Below are 24118 nucleotides of genomic sequence, written 5' to 3'. Positions count from 1 at the left end.
GGCCTTGGTGCTGGTCTTACTTCCAGACTGGGGAATCTGGGTGCTGCCCTTGGTGGGGGTGGCCCACCCTGCAGCTGTGGGCTGTCTGCCCCCATCTGAGCCTTTCCGCTCTGCACACCCAAATCCCTCCCGTGTGACCACCCTTTGCAGCCACCACTTTCTCAAAGTGGATTTACTTTCAATCGCCATTTGCTAAATCTGCCCCCTCTAAACCTTGGGGGGATGGAGGGATTAAGCCTGATTACAGATGTTATAGAAGCGCCCCGGAGCCCCAAGGCAGGAGTCTGGAAAGAGGGCAGCTGGAATCCGCACCTGCTCCTCCTGGGCTGACCAGACTCTGGACCCCTTTGACCAGCCCTTCGGGGGCCCCCACAGGGACTGTGCCTCCACCCATCCCAGGACACGAGAAGCAGGCTCATGGGCTCCGTGAGGAAGATGAGCAGCTCCTTCAAGAGGGGTTCACTCAAGAGCTCCACGTCAGGGTCACAGAAGGTGAGTGGGCGGGCAGAGGGCCTGTGAGGAGGGGATGCTGGTCTCCCACTGCCCTCTTTCAGAGTGCCTGGGGGGTGGAGGTGGGCATCCGAGACTAGAGCTCCTGTGTCAGGACTGCTCCTCACCCTTCATGCCAGTATATCTAACGCCCACCCCTCCCAGCTGCCCCCACCATGCACATATCCCCCACGGCTCTCGAGGAGGCTACTAGGAGTGTGAGCCGTGCAGACAGTGTGGGTCTCACATTCCATTCCTCCACTGTAATGTCACCCCCTTAGCTCTCGGGGTCTTGCCTCAAAGTTCACCTTCGTTCCTCATCACACGTCTGCGGGATAACTGTGAGGACTTTGGGGAACCCTCAGTGAAGATCAGAGATGCCTCAGAGGGCCCCGGGAGGGCCAGGGGGCTCCTGAGACTCAAAGCAGACTGATGAAAAGAGGTTGTGATGCGCCTGCCCCTGGGCCCCATCCAGTGCCTTGCAAAGAGGTGTGCTGACTTGAACCCTACCTGTGCTTTTCCCAGGTGACTGGACTGGGGGCCTGAGCACCCAGGGCCTTAAATGATTCTTTGAACTCAGGGGACCTGGACAGGCCAGCACTTAACCCTTACCATTCAGAGGGTGGTGAGACCCAGCCAGGAACCCAGCCTGGGCCATTCTGGGGGCCTCTGGACATCTCATCTCAGAGGCTCAGGGAGGGGGAAATCTCTGTTTTCCCTGGGGATGCCCGCTGAGGGAAGGGAGTAGGGGAGGCAGCAGAGGTGCCACAGTGCACAAACAGGGGCCTGCCCTGTGTGGGCGGCGAGGACACCCCTTTCCCACGAGCCCTCAATAGCACCCACATGCAGGCGGGCTCCAGGGCCTGGGACTTGAACCAGGAAAGGCCTTTCCCCCGGGCTGGAAGCAGAGGGGTCATCTTGGGGCTCCCCAGGCTTCAGGCTCCCAGCTGCAAACTGGGTGGGCAGGTATGGATCAGTCTCTCACATCCCATGAGCCTGAAGATTCAGATGAAACAAATGAAAGGCTTTCTCTTCTAAATAAAGAGTTAAAATTCACTTGTCTCAGAAATAGGAAAGATCCGTCCTTTGGGGGCTCTGCGGGGGCATCTCTCTGCTTTTATGCGTGTATGAGTCAGTGTTCTTTGCAGGGACAGTGAGCAACCATGTCTTGTGCAAAATCAATATCCAAAAACCCACCACAGCATTTGGCAGGAATGAGACTCATGTGCAACCTGGGACCACGTGACCCCTTCTCCCCAAACCAAGCGTCCACTCTGTTCTCACTGATAAACTCTGAAAAGGAACAGGCTTTTGTTGTTCTTGAACATGATATCTCTTCTTGACCTGTGCCTCATGCTGGAGAGGGAATGGGAGCAGGGAAAGTCCCAAATGGTGATAGATGGGGTCTAGACTCAGGGAATTTGGCAAGAGGGGAGGAGGGGGAAGTGCTCATCTTTTGTTCAAGATTGAAAAGCACCTAACTAATATAGACACGCTCCCAACCTTCGCTGTAGGAGACATGCCATCGGTGACAAGTCCAAGAGCAAAGATCTCAGCCCCACTCCTCATTTCTGAGCAGACAGTGCCAAACTCCTAGAAAAGCCGCTTAAGGTGGAAAGTCTTAATGTCATCGTTTGCCCTATTTACAACCCTTGGGTCTGGAACTGAGAAGTACACTTGCTGACAGAAGAATGAACAACAACACCTCTGGCTTTTAAGGAAGCCACTCTTTAAAGCGGTGCTAGGAAACACCCCCAAAATCACACAGGCAGATAGTGGACTGTGCCCATTCTATTTTTTTACACACTTGGCCCTCCTTTGACATCACTAGCTCAGGGCCAGGTCCCTATTTCCTAACCCAAACCCACATTCTTCTGCCTGGTGTTCACTGAAACACACCAGGGGTCCCAAAGGGAAAAAGACCAACACAAGGTACAGCATGCACAACCTCCCTGGGGTCATCTCGTCTGGACCTTCCATTGCCAAAGGCAAATTTGGCCTTTAGTCCTTGTCTGGCCAGCTCTTCTCACCTCTAAGGCTCTTCCTACGGTCTTAGACAGACAGAGATGGCCGGCATGCAGTCCTGGGCGATGACCCAAACTCGGTGGACTTTGGAGCCCCTGGAGCTCCATCCTCAGCTGCCTGGCAGAACGGTCTCTCTTCCTGAAAAAGCCTCAAGTGTTCACACGGGAAATAGAAAATGTTTCTGTGTGTAACTCCTTGTCTGTACTTTTGTCTCCGTCTACATTTATTTAGCTGAAAGATGCAGAGGACATTTAGAGTCCACGGCCAAGGTCTTAAACACAACTAAATAATAGTCTGGCCCAGTGATTATATCTTAGAGTCAACCTTGAAAAACTGTAGTCCATGTACTCAAGGGAAGGTACACAATGCTCGCGTCAGCATTGCGTGCTGTGGAAAATCAGAAAGAACCAAACAGTCCATCTAGGAGGGTAAGGATCAGCTTCTGTTTATTCACACAATGGAACACTCTAGAGCACTTGAATAACCAAGCCAGTTATCTCAGCATGGATGCACTGAATAAAAAAGCAAACCCTGAAAGCATACTCTTTATTGAAATTCTAGAACACAGGAAAATTCCACATAAATACACATATTTCTTTAGTGTGGGGGTGGTTAGCTGTATCTGTAGTGTGCTCTCTCGTCCCCTCCTTCCCTCTTTTTAAAGAGAATAAAAATATACGAAGCACATATGGAAATTCAAAACACCTGTAACAGCAGGACTGTGGGTCTATGCTTATCTGTTGTATTAGCTGTATCTCTGATATTGAAATCAGAACCATGTTTTCATGATTTTTTAAAAAATATGCTAATACTTGCTTTTTAATATCACAACTGCTGCTGCTGCTAAGTCGCTTCAGTCGTGTCCAACTCTGTGCGACCCCATAGACGGCAGCCCACCAGGCTCCCCAGTCCATGGGATTTTCCAGGCAAGAGTATTGGAGTGGGGTGGCATTGCCTTCTCCGAATGTCACAACATAGGATTTTATTTCTTTAATTCATTCAAATGTTCATGGAAGCTTAGTCCATGCCAGACACAGTGTGAGGACTTGTGAATAGACAAAGACTTAGATTTTGTGAAGCTGATATTTCAGTGGAAGAGATGAAGTACAACAGAATGTGGTAGGAAGTAAACGGGTAGGATAGAGAAAGATAGGGTTGGGTAGGTGGCCATCTAATTTATAGATAGTGTCTAAATAGCTGGCATTTATACTCATGCCTTCAGTTTCAGAAGGATTCAGCTATTCAGAGAGCTGAGAGAACATTCCAGACAAAAGGGAACCAAAAACTGTGCTAATACCTTTAAAGTAGGCCTCAGGGGCAGTGAGGGTAAACCCGGGTGTCCTGACCTGGGGTTGTCCCAGCTGCGCGCATGGAGGATGAATTGTGAGTGAGGGCAAAGCACATTACAAAGCCAGGCTGAGAAGGGACTCCTGTAAAGCCGCCCCCAGGATTGTCTGAGCCTCCTTCTCGAGGTCACCATGCAGGCTGGGGTCACTGCCACCAGTCTCACCTCCTGCAATCCTGCCGCCCCTCACCTTGAGCAGTGGTGGCAGACCTTTGGCACTATGACCAGATCCAGTGCCCCACGGGTTTCTGCCTCCCCTACTTCTCAGAGGGCATTGCTAGAACCTAGGGTGTCATGCATACCCGCATAGCCTGCATTTGGAATTCACTTACAGAATTCCAAGTACGTGTGTCTTCAGTTGCTCAGTTGTGTTCGACTCTTTGCGACCCCATGGACTGTAGCTTGCCAGGCTCCTCTGTCCATGGGATTCTCCAGGCAAGAATACTGGAGTGGGTTGCCATTGGTTGCCATTTCCTCCTCCAGCAGAATTCCATATGTAAATCCAAACCATCCCCATCCCCAAGCAAGGAGGGGCCCAGCTCCCCACTCCTCTGTCATGAAGGCCATAGAGGTAACAGACTCCTACCACGACCCGTCTCTCCACGGTTGCTCCACGGTTGCCCCATCATCTGTGGGACAAAACCTGAAATCTGACTGTTGTGAATAGCCAATTGTTACATCTTCAACCCATTATAGACTGATACTTTCATAGAATGCAATACAAATGAACTATTAAGTGATGAAATTTTAAAAAGAGATACAAAATTCAAGCCTTAAGGTTTTAAAAAATTATTAACTGTAACAGACATCCATTGACTCCTTCAAATAGCTGCACTGGCGTGGCCCTCGTGGCAGCCCTTACGGTCTACAGCCCCGTGCTCAGGGCACACTTTGAATACAAGGGTCCAGGAGACTACACGACCCCTTTAATCCCTGCCACTACCCCAGGGAGCAGGTGCTGTGGTCCCCTTTGAGGCTGAGGAAGATTCTCAGAGCAGAGCTGAGCCAGGGGAGACTCAATCTGGGCCCTGTCTTTCCCCAGGCGCTGTGGTACCTGATTCTCTAGCATCTGAATGGGGCAGGGGAGTTCCCTTTTGTGTGAATATGGAGCTCTGGGGATCCCCAGGCCCAGGAACAGGCTCCATACCCCGTGTTCAAACCTGAGCAGAGTTCCCCAGGCAGCCACCCATGGGAGAAGGGCCTGGGTGATGTGGCAGAGAGCCCTTGAGTTTGGGAGAAGGTGCCACAGGGGCCCCCAGCCTGTGGACAGTCCAGTCACCCTTCACCTACGTGACAACAGGTGTTCCCAGGGATGGGGGGGTCCAGCCCCTCTCTGGGGCCTGTCAGGTAGCCCACTTGCCTGCAGGTCCTAGTTTCTGGTTCACTTGGACTCCTCACTGTTCGGTAGCCCTCACGTTTAGCCCAGACACAGAAAGGTCACAGGCCTGGTTCTTTCACTCTGAGAGGCCTGGGTGGGGGAGCTGTTATTCAGTCTCTAAGTAGTGTCTGACTTGGCAGCACCATGGACTGCAGCACGCCAGGCTTCCCAGAGTTTGCCCAAATTCATGTCCATTGAGTCAGTGATGCCATCCAACCCTGGGGGCGGGAGAGAGCAGGGAATGGGCTTGGAGTCACTTGCTCAAAGGACATTGCCCCTCCTTGCCCCTGCCACTCCCTCTCCCCAAAGTATCAGAGAAAGGGCCCGGGAAAGAAGCTGCCAGGGTGACAGGAGCCAAAGGGAGTTGGTTGGGCTGCAGGGTCTGTGTTTGAGGAAGTTGGAGGGGGAGTACGGGAGGGGCGAGCAGGTCTGACATTGCCCGATAACTCACAGGCCCCCAGGGCTGATGTTGGGTCCAGGCTGGGCTGAGGGGCACCCCTGGGCTGAGCAGGGGCTGAGACCTGGCGAGCCCACCACGACTGCTGTGTTGTCCAACCAGCCTGCCGCCCTTGCTTTGGGCAAATACTCAAGGGGAGGTATGACTCTGGCAGGCCAACCCCCACCCCAGTGTAAAGGGGATGCCAAACAAGAGACCCTTGGAAGGCATTCCAAACAAGGCACCCCTGTACATTCCAGGAGGAGTCTGGCCGGGCCGGTGGGGAAACATTTGGTTGCTTTGTTGAGTTGGCCTGAGAATGAAGGAAAGCCATCACAAGGTTGAGTCAAAATCTCTGATGGGTTGGGAGGGGCTGTAGGCAACCAAGATGTCCTGTTGCTTCATGACCCCCAAGAGGACCCTGTGAAGCCTAACATCAAGAACAGCCTGGAGAGAGCAGCCCCCAAACCAGAGGGACCAAGGCGTCCCTTGTTAGAGATTCACAGTGCACACCGCCATGTTAAAGGTTCTGATAAGTCTTGCATGAAAGAAACTTCCGTTTAACTCAGAGCACCCCACCAAAACCCTTTTTATGTCACCATTTTTGGAGCAGTTCAAGGGGAAGGCTGGGGACGCAGTGGCAGCCCTGTGACCTCTGACCTCCCCTTACCCTTTGGCCTGTGCTTCAGTCCACACAGCAGATCAAGCCACAAACCAAGCCCTTCACCAGAACCCCCATCCCTAGAAAGCAGCTCAGATGACCCCCACCTCCCTGGAACCATGGCCCCTCTCCCCTGGCCTCTTTCAAAATTCCCTCCCCAGGAGATTTTCAGCTGCTAAGAAAAGTCATACTTTTCCCCACATCAGCCCTTCTGTGTCCTGAGACACATTTCCTCTTTTGAATGCAGGTAAGTGTCTGGAAAAGGCTCACGTGACCCTGAGCAGTAGGGCCTCGCTGGCACACTTGACCTTCAGCTCTAGAGCAGCCTAGAATGCTAGAAAAGAGCCTGGAGCCAGGGAGGTCTCAGTGCAAATCCTAGTTCTGCTGTGTGGCCACAGGGAAGCCACTTAACCTCTCTGGGCCTTGGTTTCCTCATCAGAAAGATGAGCTGGTTTTGGATGGGACTTTTCTAGAAAATTTCTTACTTTCTATATGTTTTATGCCATTAAAAACAGCAACAACAACAATTTGTAACATGTCACAGGTTTAATTTTTAGAACACTGGCTGAAAGGCAAACAAAACACCATTATGATCAGCTAGGAAGTTGTTGGTGCAAGTATGTCATGATTCTTTGTTCTCTGCAAACCCACCGTGGTGTTTTAGTAAAGCCAGGTGCATGCCATCCTTCCCTAGCAAGGACATCTTAGCCCTGCTGCATCCTCCTGGGACCTCTTGGAGCTCAGGAGCCAGTGATGGCAAATCAGAACATCAGGGGCAGACATCCAGCAGGGTCACCCGAATAAGGTGCCAGCTAATGAAAGCACAACAGCAGCAGGAGGGGCAGAGCCTCAGGGCAGGGGCTCCTATTCTATGTTGGCCCCAGGGAAGGAGGCACTGAGCAAGGCCTGAAGGACAGGTGGCTCAGAAGGTAAAGAATCTGCCTGCAGTGCAGGAAATCTGAGTTCTATCCCTGGGTCGGGAAGATCCCCTAGAGTAGGAAACAGCAACCTACTCCAGTATTCTTGCCTGAGAAATCCTATGGACAGAGGAACCTGGTAGGCTACAGTCCATGGAGTCGCAAAGAGTCAGACACGACTGACTAAGTGCACATAAATGCACATAACTTTACTGCAGTCAGCTTTGACCTGTTATGAAGGTTTTTTTATTCAATAGTACAAGAAAGATGGTCCAGAAGACTGAGATTTGTGATTTGGGCAGGGGGGGAGGGGAGGGGAGGGGAATTGAGCTGCATTTCACCAGATTAGACTGGATTTCACATTCTTCCATGGGCCTGGAAGAACCCCTGGCTTGAACAATGCAGTGCTTCAGTGCCTTCAAATTTTACATGGTGCTGTGACATGTATTTCACACTGTCAGGTATGATAGTATGCTCCCCTGGCAGGCTAGGAGAACACATAGGGAAACAGAGCCAGTGTCGCAGTCACTGGGGCCGCCTGCTCCCCTGAACATCCTAGAGTCTGTCAGCACCCACAAGTCCCCTGCTGCCCATCCTCCCTTACCCCACATCCAGAGGAAGCAGTGTAAGCCCCTGCTCCCTCCCATCCTCTGGAGATAATTGGCAGGTGGTTGGTACCCCACTGGCTTCTACACACTCAGACTGGAATGTACACACACATGGAGGGGTTAGTAGATGGAATCATCCTTGTGTGTGTGTGTCTGCTCAGTCATGTCCAATTCTTTGCTACCCTTTGGACTGTAGCCCATCAGGTTCCTCTGTGCATGGGATTTTTCAGGCAAGAATACTGGATTTTTCAGGCATTTCCTTCCCCAGGGTATCTTCCCAACCCAGGGATCAAACCTGGGTCTCCTGCATTGCAGGCAGATTCTTTACTGTCTGAGCCACCAGGGAAGCCATCTTTACTCAAACAGAATCCCATAGTTCTCATCACTCACACCTTTAGCGGTCCATGTACTCTTTCAGCAGCATCCCTATAAGCCAGCAGATCTAGAGCTAAGTCTATCTTGCATTTCTGGGTGTTTCATCCATATATGTGTACCTGTAATGGGGTCTTTCATTTTTCTCCCCTCCTCTTCCCTGTCTACTCGCTATGCGTGTGTAACACGGCATCATGATCATTGTGCTCCAATGAACAGATAGTAGAGTCTGTGGATGCAGAACGAATACCCGTATCTCGGGGTTTTGTCAGTGTTTACTTCTAAAGATGGGATGAAAATGAATGTTTATTTGTGTTTGTGGACGTAGATGATTTAAAACTCTTGAAATCAGCCCAAATAATTTGAAAAAACCTAGGTTGCTGAGTCGGACATGACTGAGCAACTTCACTTTCACTTTTCACTTTCATGCATTGGAGGAGGAAATGGCAACCCACTCCAGTGTTCTTGCCTGGAGAATCCCAGGGACGGCGGGGCCTGGTGGGCTGCCGTCTATGGGGTCGCACAGAGTCGGACACGACTGAAGCGACTTAGCAGCAGCAGCAGCAGCAGGTCCAGAAAAGGTGACCTGCTGGACTTGGCTGGGCTTCCCTTGCCCGACAAGACCCAGCCCCACCCCATTCCCCTCAGCTCTCCAGCCACACACAGTGCTCCTCTCCTCCGGCCCACTGGTCCCGCCACCTGAGGGCTTTGCATTGGCTGTCCACTACCCTGGGCTGCCCTTCCCAGAAGCCTCACTCATTCATTCCCTCAGACACCCCATCTGTGGCAGCCACGCCCTTAATTTTCCCTCTTTACATGACGAATCTGCTGGTTCATTCACATTAAGTCTGACTAGAGTGACTGCTCCAGAGAGCAGGGCTCCATCCACCTAGGTGTCCTAGCTCTGCAAAACTGCAGCCTGAGTGGTGAGGGGTTCTCTCTGGGCCTGTAGTGGAAGACGAGCCCTTCATGGGGTCTGACTTTACACTGTACTCCTTGGTATTCTTTTCTTTCAGTGCCTTTTTTTTTTAAAGTTTTCTTTTTTTAAAAAATGTGGGCCATTTTAAAAAGTCTTTATTGAATTTGTTACAATATTGCTTCTGTTTTATGCTTTGGTTTTTTGGCTGCAAGTCATGTGAGATCTTAGCTCCCTGAGGAGGGATTGAACCTGCACCCCTGAACTAGAAGGTGAAATCTTAACTTCTGGACCACCAGAGAAGTCCCCTCCTTGCCTCTTTTTGTAGCCAGATTCCCACCATCAGCCTTTCCAGTCCTTCTGTGGTTAAAGACACTCTGGGACCAAAAAGGAGCAAAACGTACCCGCATTTGAATCCCCTGGGCCACTGGGAGGAACCTGAGGAGCCAGAGATCTCTCCTGGAAAGCGATGCTACAACCAGTCATGCCTCCTTCCCCAGGGTCTCCTATCCCCTCAGGCCCATGGAAGAATATGTGCTTTTTAACACTGCTGGTCATGGTTAATAGCAAAGGAGGCAGAGGCTGTAGATTTGGGAGTGCTCATTTGCTGCCCAGTGGCCATTCTAATACTGTGTGAAGCTTCATTGGCCATGGGAGGAAGGGTGAGCGCGAAGGAGGCCACGCAGCTGTGGGTGGTGGGGGGTCGTGGATCCACCTGGGGGGCTGCAGGATCCCAGCAATCCCGAGATGGGGGCGAGGGTGCAGTTCAAGGGTAATCCAAGTAATGGCCTGGGAAGCAGGACGGCAGCTGGAGGGCTAATGCTCCTTAGTATCTGCTTTCGTGTGATTAATGGCTGTGGATAAACCCTTGAGCCCGGGAAAGTGGGTGCCACAGCTAAGCCTGGCCATGAGCATCACTTTGGGTTATGCTGGGAGCAGGGAGTATTTCATCCACTTACATTTTAGCACAACTGTTTGAGGACAATGGCCAAGCCATCATCTGAGAAATACTAAAAGCTAATAACAGACGTGGGGCTCTGAACTCATGGAGAGAGCAGAAAGAAGGCCAGGAGGGAGCCTGGTGCTGGGGCCCCAAGTACACTCTCACTGCCTCTTGTCTGGGCTCACAGGTCTCCTGCCCCACCTGGATGGCTCCAGGCTGCACCAGTGGTAACACCAGGAGCATTCTGCCTTTGCATCATCTACATGTCTTTCCTCTGCATGTGATCGATTTGCATTTCACCAGGACCCGGTAAATAGCAGGATTGGTGCAGACAAATCAGATGCCAGGCAGGGCATTAGGCAGGTCCCTGCGGTCTCAGGTGTGCCCAGCATTAACTCTTCAGCTGCTGGGTCATAGAGAAGTACCCAGGGTCCCAGGAGAGGCACTTGGATGCCTGGGCAGCTCTGGACAATGGCTATTTCCTAACCTGTATAGAGGCATCCTGATGTTTTCCCATCTGAAAGTGCATTCCTGCTGAAGCCCAGCCCTGCCTGTGACCACCTGCCTGTGCAGGAGGCAGGTGCTTGGTTCCTAAAATCACAGGTGAGAACACTCAAGCTCAGAGGGCTCTGGACATTGGCACCATTCAGTGTTCCCACCAGACCAGGCACTGACTGCATTTGGCATGTCCTTTCCCTTCTGCCAAATTGGCCCGCTGCAACCAAGGCTCATTGCCCCAAGGCAGCTGTCACTCATCCTCCAATGTTGGTTAACCTCTGGGCCAGGCGAGGCGCCCCACCCAGATGTCAACTGTTCCCGCCCACCTGTCCTCACAGGAGGAGCCTGCTGATTCTCTCCCAAGAACAGTGAGTTGCCTGTCTTTGCCCAGGGGCACCTGGCTGCTGCACTCACTGAGCACACCCTTCCTCTTCCCCCTTCCTGGTCTTCGGGGCAAGGGGATGGATGCTGTTCTTGCTGCACCCATTCATTCCCCACAGGCAGTCAGTTTCTATGCCAATGTCTGAACTGCCCCCAGAGCGACCACAGAGAGCTGACAAACTCCCGGCCCCTCCTAAGCAAGTGCTAAAGCTGTACTTCACGATTGTTCTGTTTTTGTTTTTGGGAGGGGAGATGTTCAAGATTTTTTTTTGGAGTATAGTTGATTTACAACGTTGTGTTAGGTGTACAGCAAAGTGAATCAGTTATACATACACATATACCCACTTTTTTTAAAAAGGCTTTTTCTCCATATAGGTCATTACAGAGTATTGAGCAGAGTTCCCAGTGCTGTACAGTAGGTTCTTATTAGTTATCTATTTTATACATTGTAGTGTGCATATGTCAGTTCTAATCTCTCAATTTATCCCTCCCCCCATCCCCTGTAGGATTGTTCATTATACTCATGTCTTTTACCCTACCCTTTTACCCATGTCCCTTCATTCCTTTTAGTAAGACTCTGCTAATCCATGGTATGAGGTTGGACCACTGAAAGTTTGCCATTTGTATGGGTCAAAATCAGCCAACAAGCGGCAATTTCATGTTGCTTCAGGGAGTCGGCAATTTAGAGCCACACAGATCTCCGACTGTGTGGTCAGATGGGCTGTAGAGGCGGCCAGGAGGGGGCAGCAGAGAGCTGAGCCGGCACAGCTCCGGCCCACATGCGCGAAGCCAGCTGCCTCTGGCTTCTTCTTGAGCCCTAATCCTGTCCCAAGTGGGGTTTCTGGAGGGGGCAGCTGCCTTCCATATCCATCTCTGCGGTGGCTCCAAGGCTCTGGAAGCAGGGAACCACTGGCTCCGGCAGCCAGCTTTTGGTTTTATTTATTTTCTCTGTTGATTCTCTGTTTTTCATTTCATTGGTTTCCTTTCGAATTTTTATTATTTCTTTACTTGCAGTTGTATTAGGCTTAATTTGTTCTTTCTCTGGTTTCCTAAAGTGGAAGCTTAGACTATTCATTTTTTATATTCTTTCTTTTTAATTATAAATGCATCAAGGCTATATATTTCCACCTCGGCACTGCTTTTGCTACATCCCACAGATTTTGCCTTGTTTTGTCGTTGAGTCCTGTTTGAGTCTTTGTGACCCCATGAGTTGCAACACGCCAGGTTTCCCTGTCCTTCACCATGTCCCAGAGCTTGCTCAAACTCATGTCCATTGAGTCGGTGATGCCATCCAACCATCTCATCCTTTGTTGCCCACTTCTACTCCAGCAGTATACATTTACCTCTAATCTAGGTCCCCTTGAATAACATGCCAGTTCAGCCCATCTTCTGGGTGCCCACAGAAGCACAAACACCAGGCCTGTGGGATGACTGGAGACAATGCAAATCACAGGGACCCTACTGTGACCATGCAGAATGGATCACGGCTGGCTCTGCCCTGTTTCACATTCCCAAGGGGAAACAGAGCAGTGGACTGGACTCAGGCCATTACTGCAGAACCCACTCTAGACACAGTTCTCCTTCTGTGTGTTCAAGTGTTCTCCTTATCTTCCATCTGTAACTTTAAAAAAGATCTATTTATTTATTTTTATTTGGCTGCACTGGGTCTTAGTTTCAGCATGAAGGATCTTTAGTTGCTGTATGTGGGAACTTAGTTCCTGACCAGGGATTGAACCCAAAGCCCCTGCATTGGAAGGTAAAGTCTTAGCAACTGGACCGCTGGGGAATTCCCCACTGAAAGTTTCCTTTGACATCTCCAAAATCACTGAGTCTCCAGGGTCTAGTCTGCCAGTGAGCCCATCAAAGGCATTGTTCATTGCTATTATAGTGCGTTTGATTTGATTTCCTTTTTCTTTTTTAGAGCTTTCATCTCTTTGCATGTATTACCCCTCTATTTTTGCTTGTCATCTTTTTTCACATTAGACCCTTTAGTGTAAAATCATAATTGTTTAAAATTCCTGGTCTGATGATTCCAAAATCTCTGCTGAATCTGAGTCTGGTTCTGTTGTTTCTTTTGTCTCTTCAGACTGTTTTCCCTTGTCTTTCAGCACTCCGTGTAATTGTTGAAAGCAAGACATGTTATATTGGATAATGAGAACTGAGGTTCATATGACTTTAGTTGGAGGCTTTATATTTATTTGGCTAGCAGTTACACTGTGTTTGCTCTTTACTGTGGTTGTAGATGTCTGAGGCTTTACTTTCATCCAGTGTATTTTTTACTTTCGTCTAGTGTGTTTTTTTTTTTGGTCTTTGAGTTCCTTTGAGAGTCCTTAGCATCTGAGCCTTGTGATCCACCCAGCTGTAGCCCTTCTATTTCACAGGAGCTCTGTTGTGGTGCGTGGGAAGATATGAGGGCCAGTGGGTGTACAGGAGCATTCTGTTACCCTAAGATCAGGTCTCAGTCTTAGTGAGCCTGTGCCCTGGGCTCCAACCTTCACAAGTGCATCTCAGCTTTCTTCTCCCACTTACACAAGACAAGAAGACTGGAGGAGGTTAAAATTATAAATTTTATGTTATATATATATAGTTTAGGGCAGATGGAGAAGGGGGCAATAGAGGATGAGATGGTTGGATGACATCACCAACTCAATGTGTATGAGTCCGAGCAAACTGGGAGATAGTGAAGGACAGGGAAGTCTGACATGTTGCAGTACATGGGGTTGCAGAGTCTGCCATGACTTAGCAAAGGAACAACAAATAAAAGTGATTTTATGTGTGTTCTTTAAAAACAACAAAGACATTAATTGGATGCCATTGACTCTGCATCTGGGGACTGGTGTCCTCAGTTGGTTTGGGTGTCTTCGGGCACCACAGATGAGGGGGAGAATGGGAAATACCCCAGGCCTTCTGCAGCTCCCCAGAGGGGCAGAGATGGGGACCCAGAGGCAGGTGAGGGTAGCCCCCAGTGGAGCAGAGGCAATGGAACCAGGCAGGGGCCTCAGAGGAGCTTTGGCACAAGGCTGCCAGGTGTGGCTAGAGACTCCAAGAGCACAACCAGAGCAGGGCCCTGGGGAGGGCACTCCAGGAAGGGCTGCAGCAGTGTGGGTGCAGCAGAAAAGTAGAAGCCCAGAGCACAGCCATGGTGTAGAGCTGGTAGCCCCTGTGAGGGCCCGCAGGGCATTTAACACTCAGGAGAACTCCTATCAGGCCCACGGGGACTCCTGCGCTATGACAATGTCCCAAGCCAAGGAGTCATGTCTGGCAGGGAGCACTGGCCTGTGCACAGTCGCTCCCATCCCACTTGGGATGGAAGGTGCTAGGGAGCCAAGAAGGACACAGAGTCCCCAGGCTGGACCACCCAGGAAGGAGTTTGTCCCACTGGAGAAGTTGGCCCTTTGTGGAGCTTGGGACAGAAAGTGGGGCCTGTGCTCCACAAACGTGCTGGATAAAATGTCAAGGGCAAGAAAGAGAAGGAGGGAAGGAGGGCAAGCTTTAGAGCCCTGCAAAGAGAGGGCAGAGTTGCCTGGTCTAAAAGGGTGGGAGCAGGACCACAGAGCCAGGGTTGCACAGAATGCTGAGCGTGACAACTGGCCACAGGACAGTCACCAGACCACCCTCTGCCCCCGACTCTCCAGGTCCTGTCTGGCAGGGGGTTCAGGGGGCAGACCCTGGAGTCTGAGAGGGCAGGGGTCTGCCTCCATTTCCAGCTGGTTTAGCTGGGACACTTTCATCAGGTACCATTCTTGTCACCCAACTGAAGGTGGGTGACAGTGGGAGTGATTCAGACAGAATCCACACTGGGAGATGATCCCATCTCACCAAAGCCAAGGAGGTTTCTATAGGGATCCTTAGCATCCCATCTCCAGACCTTCAGATGGACCTGGGCAGGGGGCAGTTTGCCTCAGAACAGTCATCAGCCCCCCAGATGGTTAAGCTCCTGGTACTTGGGGAGGGGGCTTCCCAAACCTTCCCTTGTGACTTTGGATCTGAGATACACTTGGAGGTACTTCAGAAGAAAAAGGGGGATTAAGGGCCAATGAGTTTGGAGAACACTGGGTTATGTAAAATTAAAGACATTTATTGGTTGTAGGACTTCTCAGAAGCATTCTACATCCTAACATGTGAATCTCTAAAAGGAAAATACAATCTGCAAAATGGTCTCAGTTAATTCATGTGGGACCATTTTTTGAGAATGTCCAGTCTCGGAGGGGCCCAGTTTAGAAGTTTAGGCAATGTTGTTCCTGGGCAGACTTGATTCTCTAAGGAGCAGCATCACTGAATTAGGAACTCCTCACAGCAGAGATATTCCTCTTCATCTCAGGGGCTTAAAAAAAGTTTAATTGGTACCTTGGGAGGAGGGAACTGGGTGTGATGGGGAGAGAAATCTCAGCTAGCAAAGTTTCCCAGCACTAGAGGGAATTCCGGACTCATTGCTAACAATCTCACAGCCAGCGTTGTTTGTTGTTTGCTTGCTTTCTGAATCAACTGGGAGAGAAATGGTGACCTGAAAAAAATAGAGTGATTCAGTCCTGAGAAGAAGGAAATCTCATGATTTCTCCCCTCCCTGGACCTGGAAGGAATTGCCCTAAGTGAAATAATTGAAATAAGTCAGATAAAGGAAGACAATGTATGATTTCCTTTATATGTGGAATTTTTAGACTCTCAGAGAAACCTAGTGGTGGTTACTACGGGCTGGGTGGTGGCAGGAATGGGGAGAAGCTATTGAAAGGTCGAAAGTTTCAGTTTAAGATGAACACATTTGAGTATCTCATGTACAGCGTGGTGATTAGAGGAATAATACTGAGTTACATGCCTGCCTATTGGGAAGAAAATAGACCTTAAGTGGTATCACCACAAAAAAAAAAAAAGAGAGAGAGAGAAGAAGAGGGTGGAGATGGTAGCTAATACTATTGTGGTAATCATTTTGCAATTTATAAATGTAACAGATCAACACTTACTTACACGATGTTGTGTGTTAATTATTTCAATAAAGTTGGAAAAAATAAACAATATGAGACCTTGGAACAGAGAAAGGAATTAGATAAAAGAACCTAAGGTTAGTTTTTTAAGGAAACTCCATACTGTTCTCTATAGTTCAGTTCAGTTCAGTTGCTCAGTTGTGTCCGACTCTTTGTGACTCCATGAACCGCAGCACTCCAGGCCTCCCTGTCCATCACTAACTCCCGGAGTCTACCCAAACCCATTTCCATCAAGTCGGTGATGCCATCATCCCTTCATTGTTTCTGGAGTTATTTCTCCACTGATCTCCAGTAGCATATTGGGCACCTACTGACCTGGGGAGTTCATCTTTCAGTGTCCTATCTTTTTGCCTTTTCATACTGTTCATGGGGTTCTCAAGGCAAGAATACTGAAGTGGTTTGCCATTCCCTTCTCCAGTGGACCACATTCTGTCAGACCTCTCCACCACGACCCGTCCGGCCATCTTGGGTGGCCCCACACGGCCTGGCTATATTCACACCCACAGTGTAGGAGGGTTCCCTTTTCTCCACATCCTCTCTAGCATTCATTGTTTGTAGATTTTTTGATAACGGCCTTTCTGACTGGTGTGAGGTGATACCTCATTGTAGTTTTGATTTGCATCTCTCTCAGATCAGATCGGTCGCTCAGTCGCGTCCAACTCTTTGCGACCCCATGAATCGCAGCATGCCAGGCCTCCCTGTCCATCACCAACTCCTGGAGTTCACCCAGACTCACGTCCAACGAGTCAGTGATGCCATCCAGCCATCTCATCCTCTGTCGTTCCCTTCTCCTCCTGCCCCCAATCCCTCCCTGCACCAGAGTCTTTTCCAATGAGTCAACTCTTCGCATGAGGTGGCCAAAGTACTGGAGTTTCAGCTTTAGCATCTCTCTAATATTCAGTTATATTGACCATCTTTTCATGTGCCTCTTGGCCATCTGTATGTCTTCTTTAGAGATATGTCTATTTAGGTCTTCTGCCCATTTTTTGATTGGGTTGTTTGGTTTTTTTGCACAGGGGACTCAGCTTGGTACTCTGTGATGACTAGAGGAGTGGGAGGAGGGAGTGGGGTGAGAGGGAGGATCACTAGGGAGGGGATATATGTATACATATGGCTGATTCACGCTGTTGTACAGCAGAAACTAACAACATTGTAAAGAAATTATATTCCAATAAAAATAAATTAAAATTAAAAAAACTAAGGAAATCTGAATAAAGCATAATCTTTAGTTAGTGATAATATGTCGATATTGGCTCATTAACTGTAACAATATACCACAGTATATGGGGCTTTCCCAGGTGGTGCAGTTTTAAAGAATCCACCTGCCAATGCAGGAGACACAGCTTGGATCACTGGGTTGGGAAGAACCCCTGGAGAAGGAAATGGCAACCCATTCCAGTATTTTTGCCTGGAAAATCTCATGGACAGAGGAACATGGTGGGCTGCAGTCCATGGGGTCACAAAGAGTTGGACATAACTGAGTGACTGTGCACACACACAAACACCATAGTACATGTTGTTGTTGTTCAGTCATTAAGTCGTATATATGCTACTAGAATAACGTATTGGAGAAGGAAATGGCAACCCACTCCAGTATGCTTGCCTGGGAAATCTCATGGACAGAGGAGCCTGGCGGGATACAGTCCAAGGGGTCACACAGAGCCAGACAGGACTTAGCAATTAAACAAACAACAACAACAACAGTGTATACAACATATATACATTTATATTCTAGTATAAATGGACCATAATAATACGTTAATATTATTAAAGAGTATAGGGGAGATGGAAACTATCTATACTGTCTTTTCTCTTTTTATTTCTATTTATTTTACATTTTATTTTCTTTAACACCAAAAACATTTTGTATTGGGGTATAGCCAATTAACAATGTTGTGATAGCTTCAGGTGAACAGTGAAGGGACTCAGTCATACATATACATGTATCCATTCTCCCCCAATCCCCCTCCCATCCAGGGTATGCTGCTGCTGCAGCTAAGTCACTTCAGTTGTGTCCAGGGTATACTGTCTTCTCAATTTTTCTATAAATCTAAAACTGTTTTTAAAATTAAAGTCTACTTAAAAATTTTTTAAAAGTAAAATGCCAGAATCTTTCTTGCTGTTTCTAGAACCGAACCTTACAGACCATAAGCTCTGTGCTCTCACACTGGCCACTTTCCTCCAGAGCATCCTGCCTGGGCCTGTTTTTCAGATACTTTTCAGGAGATTTTCATCAAACGATTAAAAATCAAAGAGTCACTGTTAATGGAAACATGATTCAAGTGACAATGAGTACTTGATTCCCAGAATGTTTTGTTTGAAGCCTTACTGAGATTTACAGGATGTGGCTAAATTTTTATTTGGGTGTATTTTTTTTCTTCATTGATTATTGCAACCAAATTGGGTGAAACCCAAATTTTAGTAGCTGTGAAGCATTGCTCAGAAGAGATGAGGCTGGTAGGAGATACGCTGATGAAGACCATTCTGAGCACTCCCTTTCCAACAAGGTGTGAGGTAGAAACAACCGAGGTGCCAAGTGGCCAGGGGAAGCCCCATGTGTAGAATGTGTCTGTGTTCCAAGACATCTTTCAGGGCCCAGCAGTGAGAAGATACAGCTGGCTTCCTGAGGCTGAAGTTCCTCCTTTTGTCTCCCAGCGAGTCTGTGCTGTTGCAGTCAGCTGCTATAAACAAAGTCAGACGGAGGCAAAACAACTTCTTGCATGGTTCCTGCCCAAACATCTCTGAAACACAGACATCTCAAAAGGAGACAAGGTCACATTGACTTCCACATAATTGGACCCACATTTCGGGAGATGTGCCACTGTTCCAGAGTGAAGGCTGAAGAAGCATTAACCACCAGTGCTCAGAATTTGTAAGAAGGGCCCTCCTCAGTCCCACCAGAGAGCAGAAGATGACATCGTGGAATTAGACGTGTGGTGACTCCATCACCGAGACACGGTGGGTCTTCTTACATGTGGTTGATTAGTTTGCAGATTAACTAGATGTCAGGAATTTGATGAGAAGAAAAACCAGCTCAGAAAAATGTTCTCTCCTGGGGACTCCCAGAAGCTCCAGCCATGAGCAGGCCAGCCCCCAGAAGGACAAGGCACATACTCTCCTGTGCCCAGACTGGCCACCCCAGTTCCTGGAATTTATGGATGGTGACTGCAGCCATGAAATTAGAAGGCACTTGCTCCTTGGAAGGAAAGCTATGACAAACCTAGACAGCATATCAAAAAGCAGAGACATCACTGCCAATAAGGTCCATATAGTCAAAGCAGTCACGTACAGATGTGAGAGTTGGTCCATAAAGAAGGCTGAGTACAAAGAATTGACACTTTCAAGAGTGTGCTGAGAAAAGGGAACCCTCTTACACTGTTGGTGGGAATGTAAACTAGTACAGCCACTATGGAGAACAGTGTGGAGATCCCTTAAAAAACTGGAAATAGAACTGCCATACGACCCAGCAATCCCACTGCTGGGCATACACACTGAGGAAACCAGAAATGAAAGAGACATGTGTACCCCAATGTTCATCACAGCACTGTTTACAATAGCTAGGACATGGAAGCAACCTAGATGTAATCTAGCCATTGGCAGACGAATGGATAAGAAAGCTGTGGTACATATACACAATGGAATATTACTCAACTATTAAAAAGAATGCATTTGAATCAGTTCTAATGAGGTGGATGAAACTGGAGCCTATTATACAGAGTGAAGTAAGTCAGAAAGAAAAACACCAATACAGTATATTAACGTATATATATAGAATTTAGAAAGATGGTAACAATGACCCTATACGTGAGATAGAAAAAGAGACACAGATGTAAAGAGCAGACTTTTGGACTCTGTGGGAGAAGGCGAGGGTGGGATGATTTGAGAGAATAGCATTGAAACATGTATATTATCGTATGTAAAATAGATTGCCAGTCCAGGTTTGATGCATGAGACAGGGTGCTCAGGGGTGGTGCACTGGGATGACCATGAGGGATGGGATGGGGAGAGAGCTGGGAGGGGGGTTCAGGATGGGGAACACGTGTACACCCATGGCTGATTCATGTCAATGTATGGCAAAAACCACTACAATATTGTAAAGTAATTAGCCTCCAATTAAAAAAAAAAAAAGAATTGATGCTTTCAAATTGTGGTGCTGGAGAAGACTTTTGAGGGCCCGTTGGACTGCAAGGAGATCAAACTAGTCAATCCTAAAGGAAATCAACCCTGAATAGTCATTGGAAGGACTGATGATGAAGTTGAAGCTCCAATACTTTGGCCACCTGATGCGAAGCGCTGACGCATTGGAAAATATTGAAGGCAAAAGGAGAAGGGGGAGGTTGAAGATGAGATGGATTGATAACATCACCAACTCAATGAACATGAATTTGACCAAACTCCAGGTGATAGTGAAGGACAGGTAAGCCTGGCATGCTGCAGTCCCTGGGGTTGAAAAGAGTTGGACAGAACTTAGCAGCTGAACAACAACCACACCAGTGTGAGGCTCCTACAAAGCTCTGAGGCAGTTGGTCATTTCCACCACAAAATCACCAGCTTTCTTTTTACTGCAGAGATTATTCTGGAAACTAAAATACAGTCAATGTCTTTTTTTTTTTTTTTTTTTTTGCCCATGTGCTTGTGATTCCGGGACATATCATCTGCCAGCATTGCAACATAACCCATTGAGAAGCCAAAATAAATAAAGAGAAGAGAAAAAGGAGAAACGAAGAGAAAGCGCCCAGGATTAGATAGGAAGCTGTTGTCCATTTGGACCCTCTTGGCCTGTGTCCTCCACTGAAGAATGACCAAAGCTCTGTCTTCACTAGTCTAGAGCCATGTGAAGAGGAGGAGGGAATGTAAAAAAGCTGCTGCCAATATTCAACTATTGATCGGAGAAGCACCCTTTGGAGAATGACCTATGCATTTTGGTCTATGTGGCCCCTGAGATTCACCAGAAAGACCCTCTGCTTTTCAGATGGAGAGGGGTGAGCTTCCCAGGCTTGTGTCCCAGATGTTTGAGGATCTTCTTTCCCTAAAGTAGAAAAACCTTCCTTATTCTTCTGTCAGTTGGTGGAGGATTTCCAGAGCCATGGAGTCAGAGTTTATGGTGATCAAAGGTTTTGATGAACCTGTCAGTCTCTGCCTGATCAAGTTTTCCATTTATTTTTATGACTATCCTTGATCTCAGTATCAAAGGCCTTCAAGTCCACTCTGACCTTCCTCATGTATACAGGCATTGTTTGATGACATGTGAATTTTAATTTACAAAGCAAATATATTTGTTTGATAAATCTACCATTTCAGCTTTGTTTCAAAGATTCTGCCAATGGGGTCATAGGTCATAAGTCAACACTTGCTCTTGCTTGCTCTTGTTAAGTCACTTCAGTCGTGTCTGACTCTGTGTGACCCCATAGATGGCAGCCCACCAGGCTCCCCCATCCCTGGGATTCTCCAAGCAAGAACACTGGAGTGGGTTGCCATTTCCTTCTCCAATACATGAAAGTGAGAAGTGAAAGTGAAGTCGCTCAGTTGTGTCCAACTCTTAGCGACCCCATGGACTGCAGCCCAACACTACCTGGTTTTAAAATGTATGTAAATAATTCATAAATATTGAAAGTGGATGCTCACTCCTGCAGCCATTTCCAGGAGCAGCATAGTCTGTCAAGCAGGTACAAGTCCTGCATCAAATGAGACTTTCAGAAGAAGGCCTTTGGGACAGACCTCTAGGTCAGGATTCACAAATGGCCAGTGCTGGCCCAAGCACTTGGCACTCCCCAGGGCTTTCTCATCCCTCCCTGGACACCTGTATTAATAATGAAAGACCTCAAGTCAATAATCTAATCTTCAGCCTTGGAAAACTAAAAAAAACAAAAAAACAAAAACAGAGCAAACTAAACCTGAATCAAGCAGAAGGAAGGAAATAAAATTAGAGTAGAAAGAAATATAATAGAGAATAGGAAAGCAATAGAAGAAATCAATGAAACCAAAAGCTGTTTTCTTGGAAAGATGAACACCATTGATAAGTTAGTTAACTAACAAAGAAAAAAAAAAAGAAGACTCAAGTTAGTAAAATCAAGAGTGAAAGACAGGATACCACCACTGATCTTCTGGAAATAAAAAGGATAATTTTAAGGGAAAACCATAAACAACTACATGCCAGTGTAGTTGTAGTGTATAACAACTAAAAACCCAGCTGTAATGAACAAATTCCTAAAAAGATACAAATTATTGGGACTGCCTCAAGAAGAAACAGAAAAGTCTGAGTAGATCTATGAAAAGCAAAGAGCTTGAACTATTAACTTTAAAACTTCCCACAAAGAAAACCCCAGGCTCAGATGGTTTCACTTGTAAATTCCATCAAACTTGTAAAGAAGAATTAATACTAATCTTTCACCAACTCATACAGAAAATAGAAGGTGAAACATTTCCCAGGTCATTCTGTGAAGCCAGGATTATCCTGATTAAAAAACAAGCAAACAAACAATAAAACTGGACAAAAGCATTGCAAGAAATGAAAACTATACTTATTAAGACACCATTTCTTAATAAGATGAACAAAAAATCCAAAAGTTTAATAACACATTATATAGACAAAGCTGCAGGGAAACAATTCTCATAAAATACTGGTGGAAATGCAAGATGGTGCAACCTCTATGGCAGAGAAGGCAATGGCAACCCACTCCAGTGTTCTTGTCTGGAGAATCCCAGGGATGGGGGAGCCTGGTGGGCTGCTATCTATGGGGTCACACAGAGTCAGACACGACTGAAGCAACTTAGCAGCAGCAACAGCAGCAACCTTTATGGAGGGAAACTTTGCAATGTTAGCAAAATTATGTGTGCATTTACCCTTAATTCCAATAATTTCACTTCTAGGAAACTAGCCTAGAGATGACTGGCAAAATACAAAAGGACACACGGCAAGGCTTTTTGCTGCTCGGTGATTTGTAAAGACCAAAACTCACCCAAGTGTCCATCTGGTTGAATCAATTTTCATGCATTCACTGAAGGATTCAGAATACACAGCTACAAAAAAGAAATGAGACACGGCTAAATAATGCCTCCCCAAAGTGGAGAATATAAATACAAAAAGCAAGGTGGGAAAAAGTGTATAAAGTCCTCTACCAGTTCCATGAAAAAAAAATACATGTGTCTATATAGACACAGAATTAATATTATATAGTAATATTCAAAAGGAGAAAGATTAAACAAAAAATATTTTAAAGTTTACTTTACACTTTAAAGTAAATAAACTTTAGGAGAAAATAGATATAGTAGCCAGACACAAAGAAAAAACCTTCTTTGCAGTTTTGAGTTTGCAATAATGTAATCATTTTCAGTTCAGTTCAGTCGCTCAGTCATGTCTGACTCTTTGCGACCCCATGAATCGCAGTACGCCAGGCCTCCCTGTCCATCACCAACTCCCAGAATTTGCCCAAACTCATGTCCATCGAGTCAGTGATGCCATCCAGCCATCTCATCCTCTGTCGTCCCCTTCTCCTCCTGCCCCCAATCCTATTTTATATAATTATAAAACAAAATTAAATTGAGAAGCCAATCTCTAAAAACCCAGGGGAAAATTCCATAAGTGAATCCAACTATGTATCATTTTTGCTGAGTAGCCACACAAGGCAGAATCATTTTAAGTAATGTGAAAACCCTGATGAGATATGTGTGTGTGTGTACTAAGTGTCTTCAGTTGGGTTCAGCTGTTTGGGACCCCATAGACTGTAGCCAGCCAGGTTCCTCTGACCATGAGATTCTCTAGGCAAAATACTGGAGTGGGTTGCTAGGCCATCCTCCAGGGGATCTTCCTGACCCGGGATAGATCTGATATCTCTCTGTCTCCCACATTGGCAGGTGAGTTCTTTAGCACTTGAGCCACCTGGGAAGTCCTTGATGGGATATACCTCAGACCAAAAAGAAAAATAAAACAATATTTTAAACTGCTTTCGGTAATTTACGGGTCACAGTAATACTGTTGCTCTGAAACTTTACCTAAGTTAAAGCAAAAGAGAAACTGTGTCAATGACCTGAAGATAAGAGAGCATAAAGAAAGAGACATAGATATAAAATCAAGAACTTTAAAGAAAATCAGTTTCTAAATCTGAATGGGAAATTATCAGTATGAACTCATGATGAATTTTCTTTTATGTATATTATCTAAATTAATATA

The 24118-nt window shown here is 47.1% G+C and overlaps 1 protein-coding gene across 1 annotated transcript in view; it reads left to right on the top strand.

The window, feature by feature from the left end:
• Positions 1-237: 237 nt before the first annotated feature.
• Positions 238-24118, top strand: part of TRPM1 (transient receptor potential cation channel subfamily M member 1) — a 100720-nt gene continuing 76839 nt past the window's right edge. The window contains exon 1 of the mRNA XM_061394619.1: positions 238-492. Within this exon, the coding sequence (XP_061250603.1) occupies positions 418-492 (75 nt within the window). The 5' untranslated portion in view covers positions 238-417. The remainder of the gene's footprint in view (positions 493-24118) is intronic.

The sequence above is a fragment of the Bos javanicus genome, chromosome 21 (assembly GCF_032452875.1).
Source record: "Bos javanicus breed banteng chromosome 21, ARS-OSU_banteng_1.0, whole genome shotgun sequence".
Lineage (NCBI taxonomy): Eukaryota > Metazoa > Chordata > Mammalia > Artiodactyla > Bovidae > Bos > Bos javanicus.
This window is presented reverse-complemented; position numbering and strand designations above follow the sequence as displayed.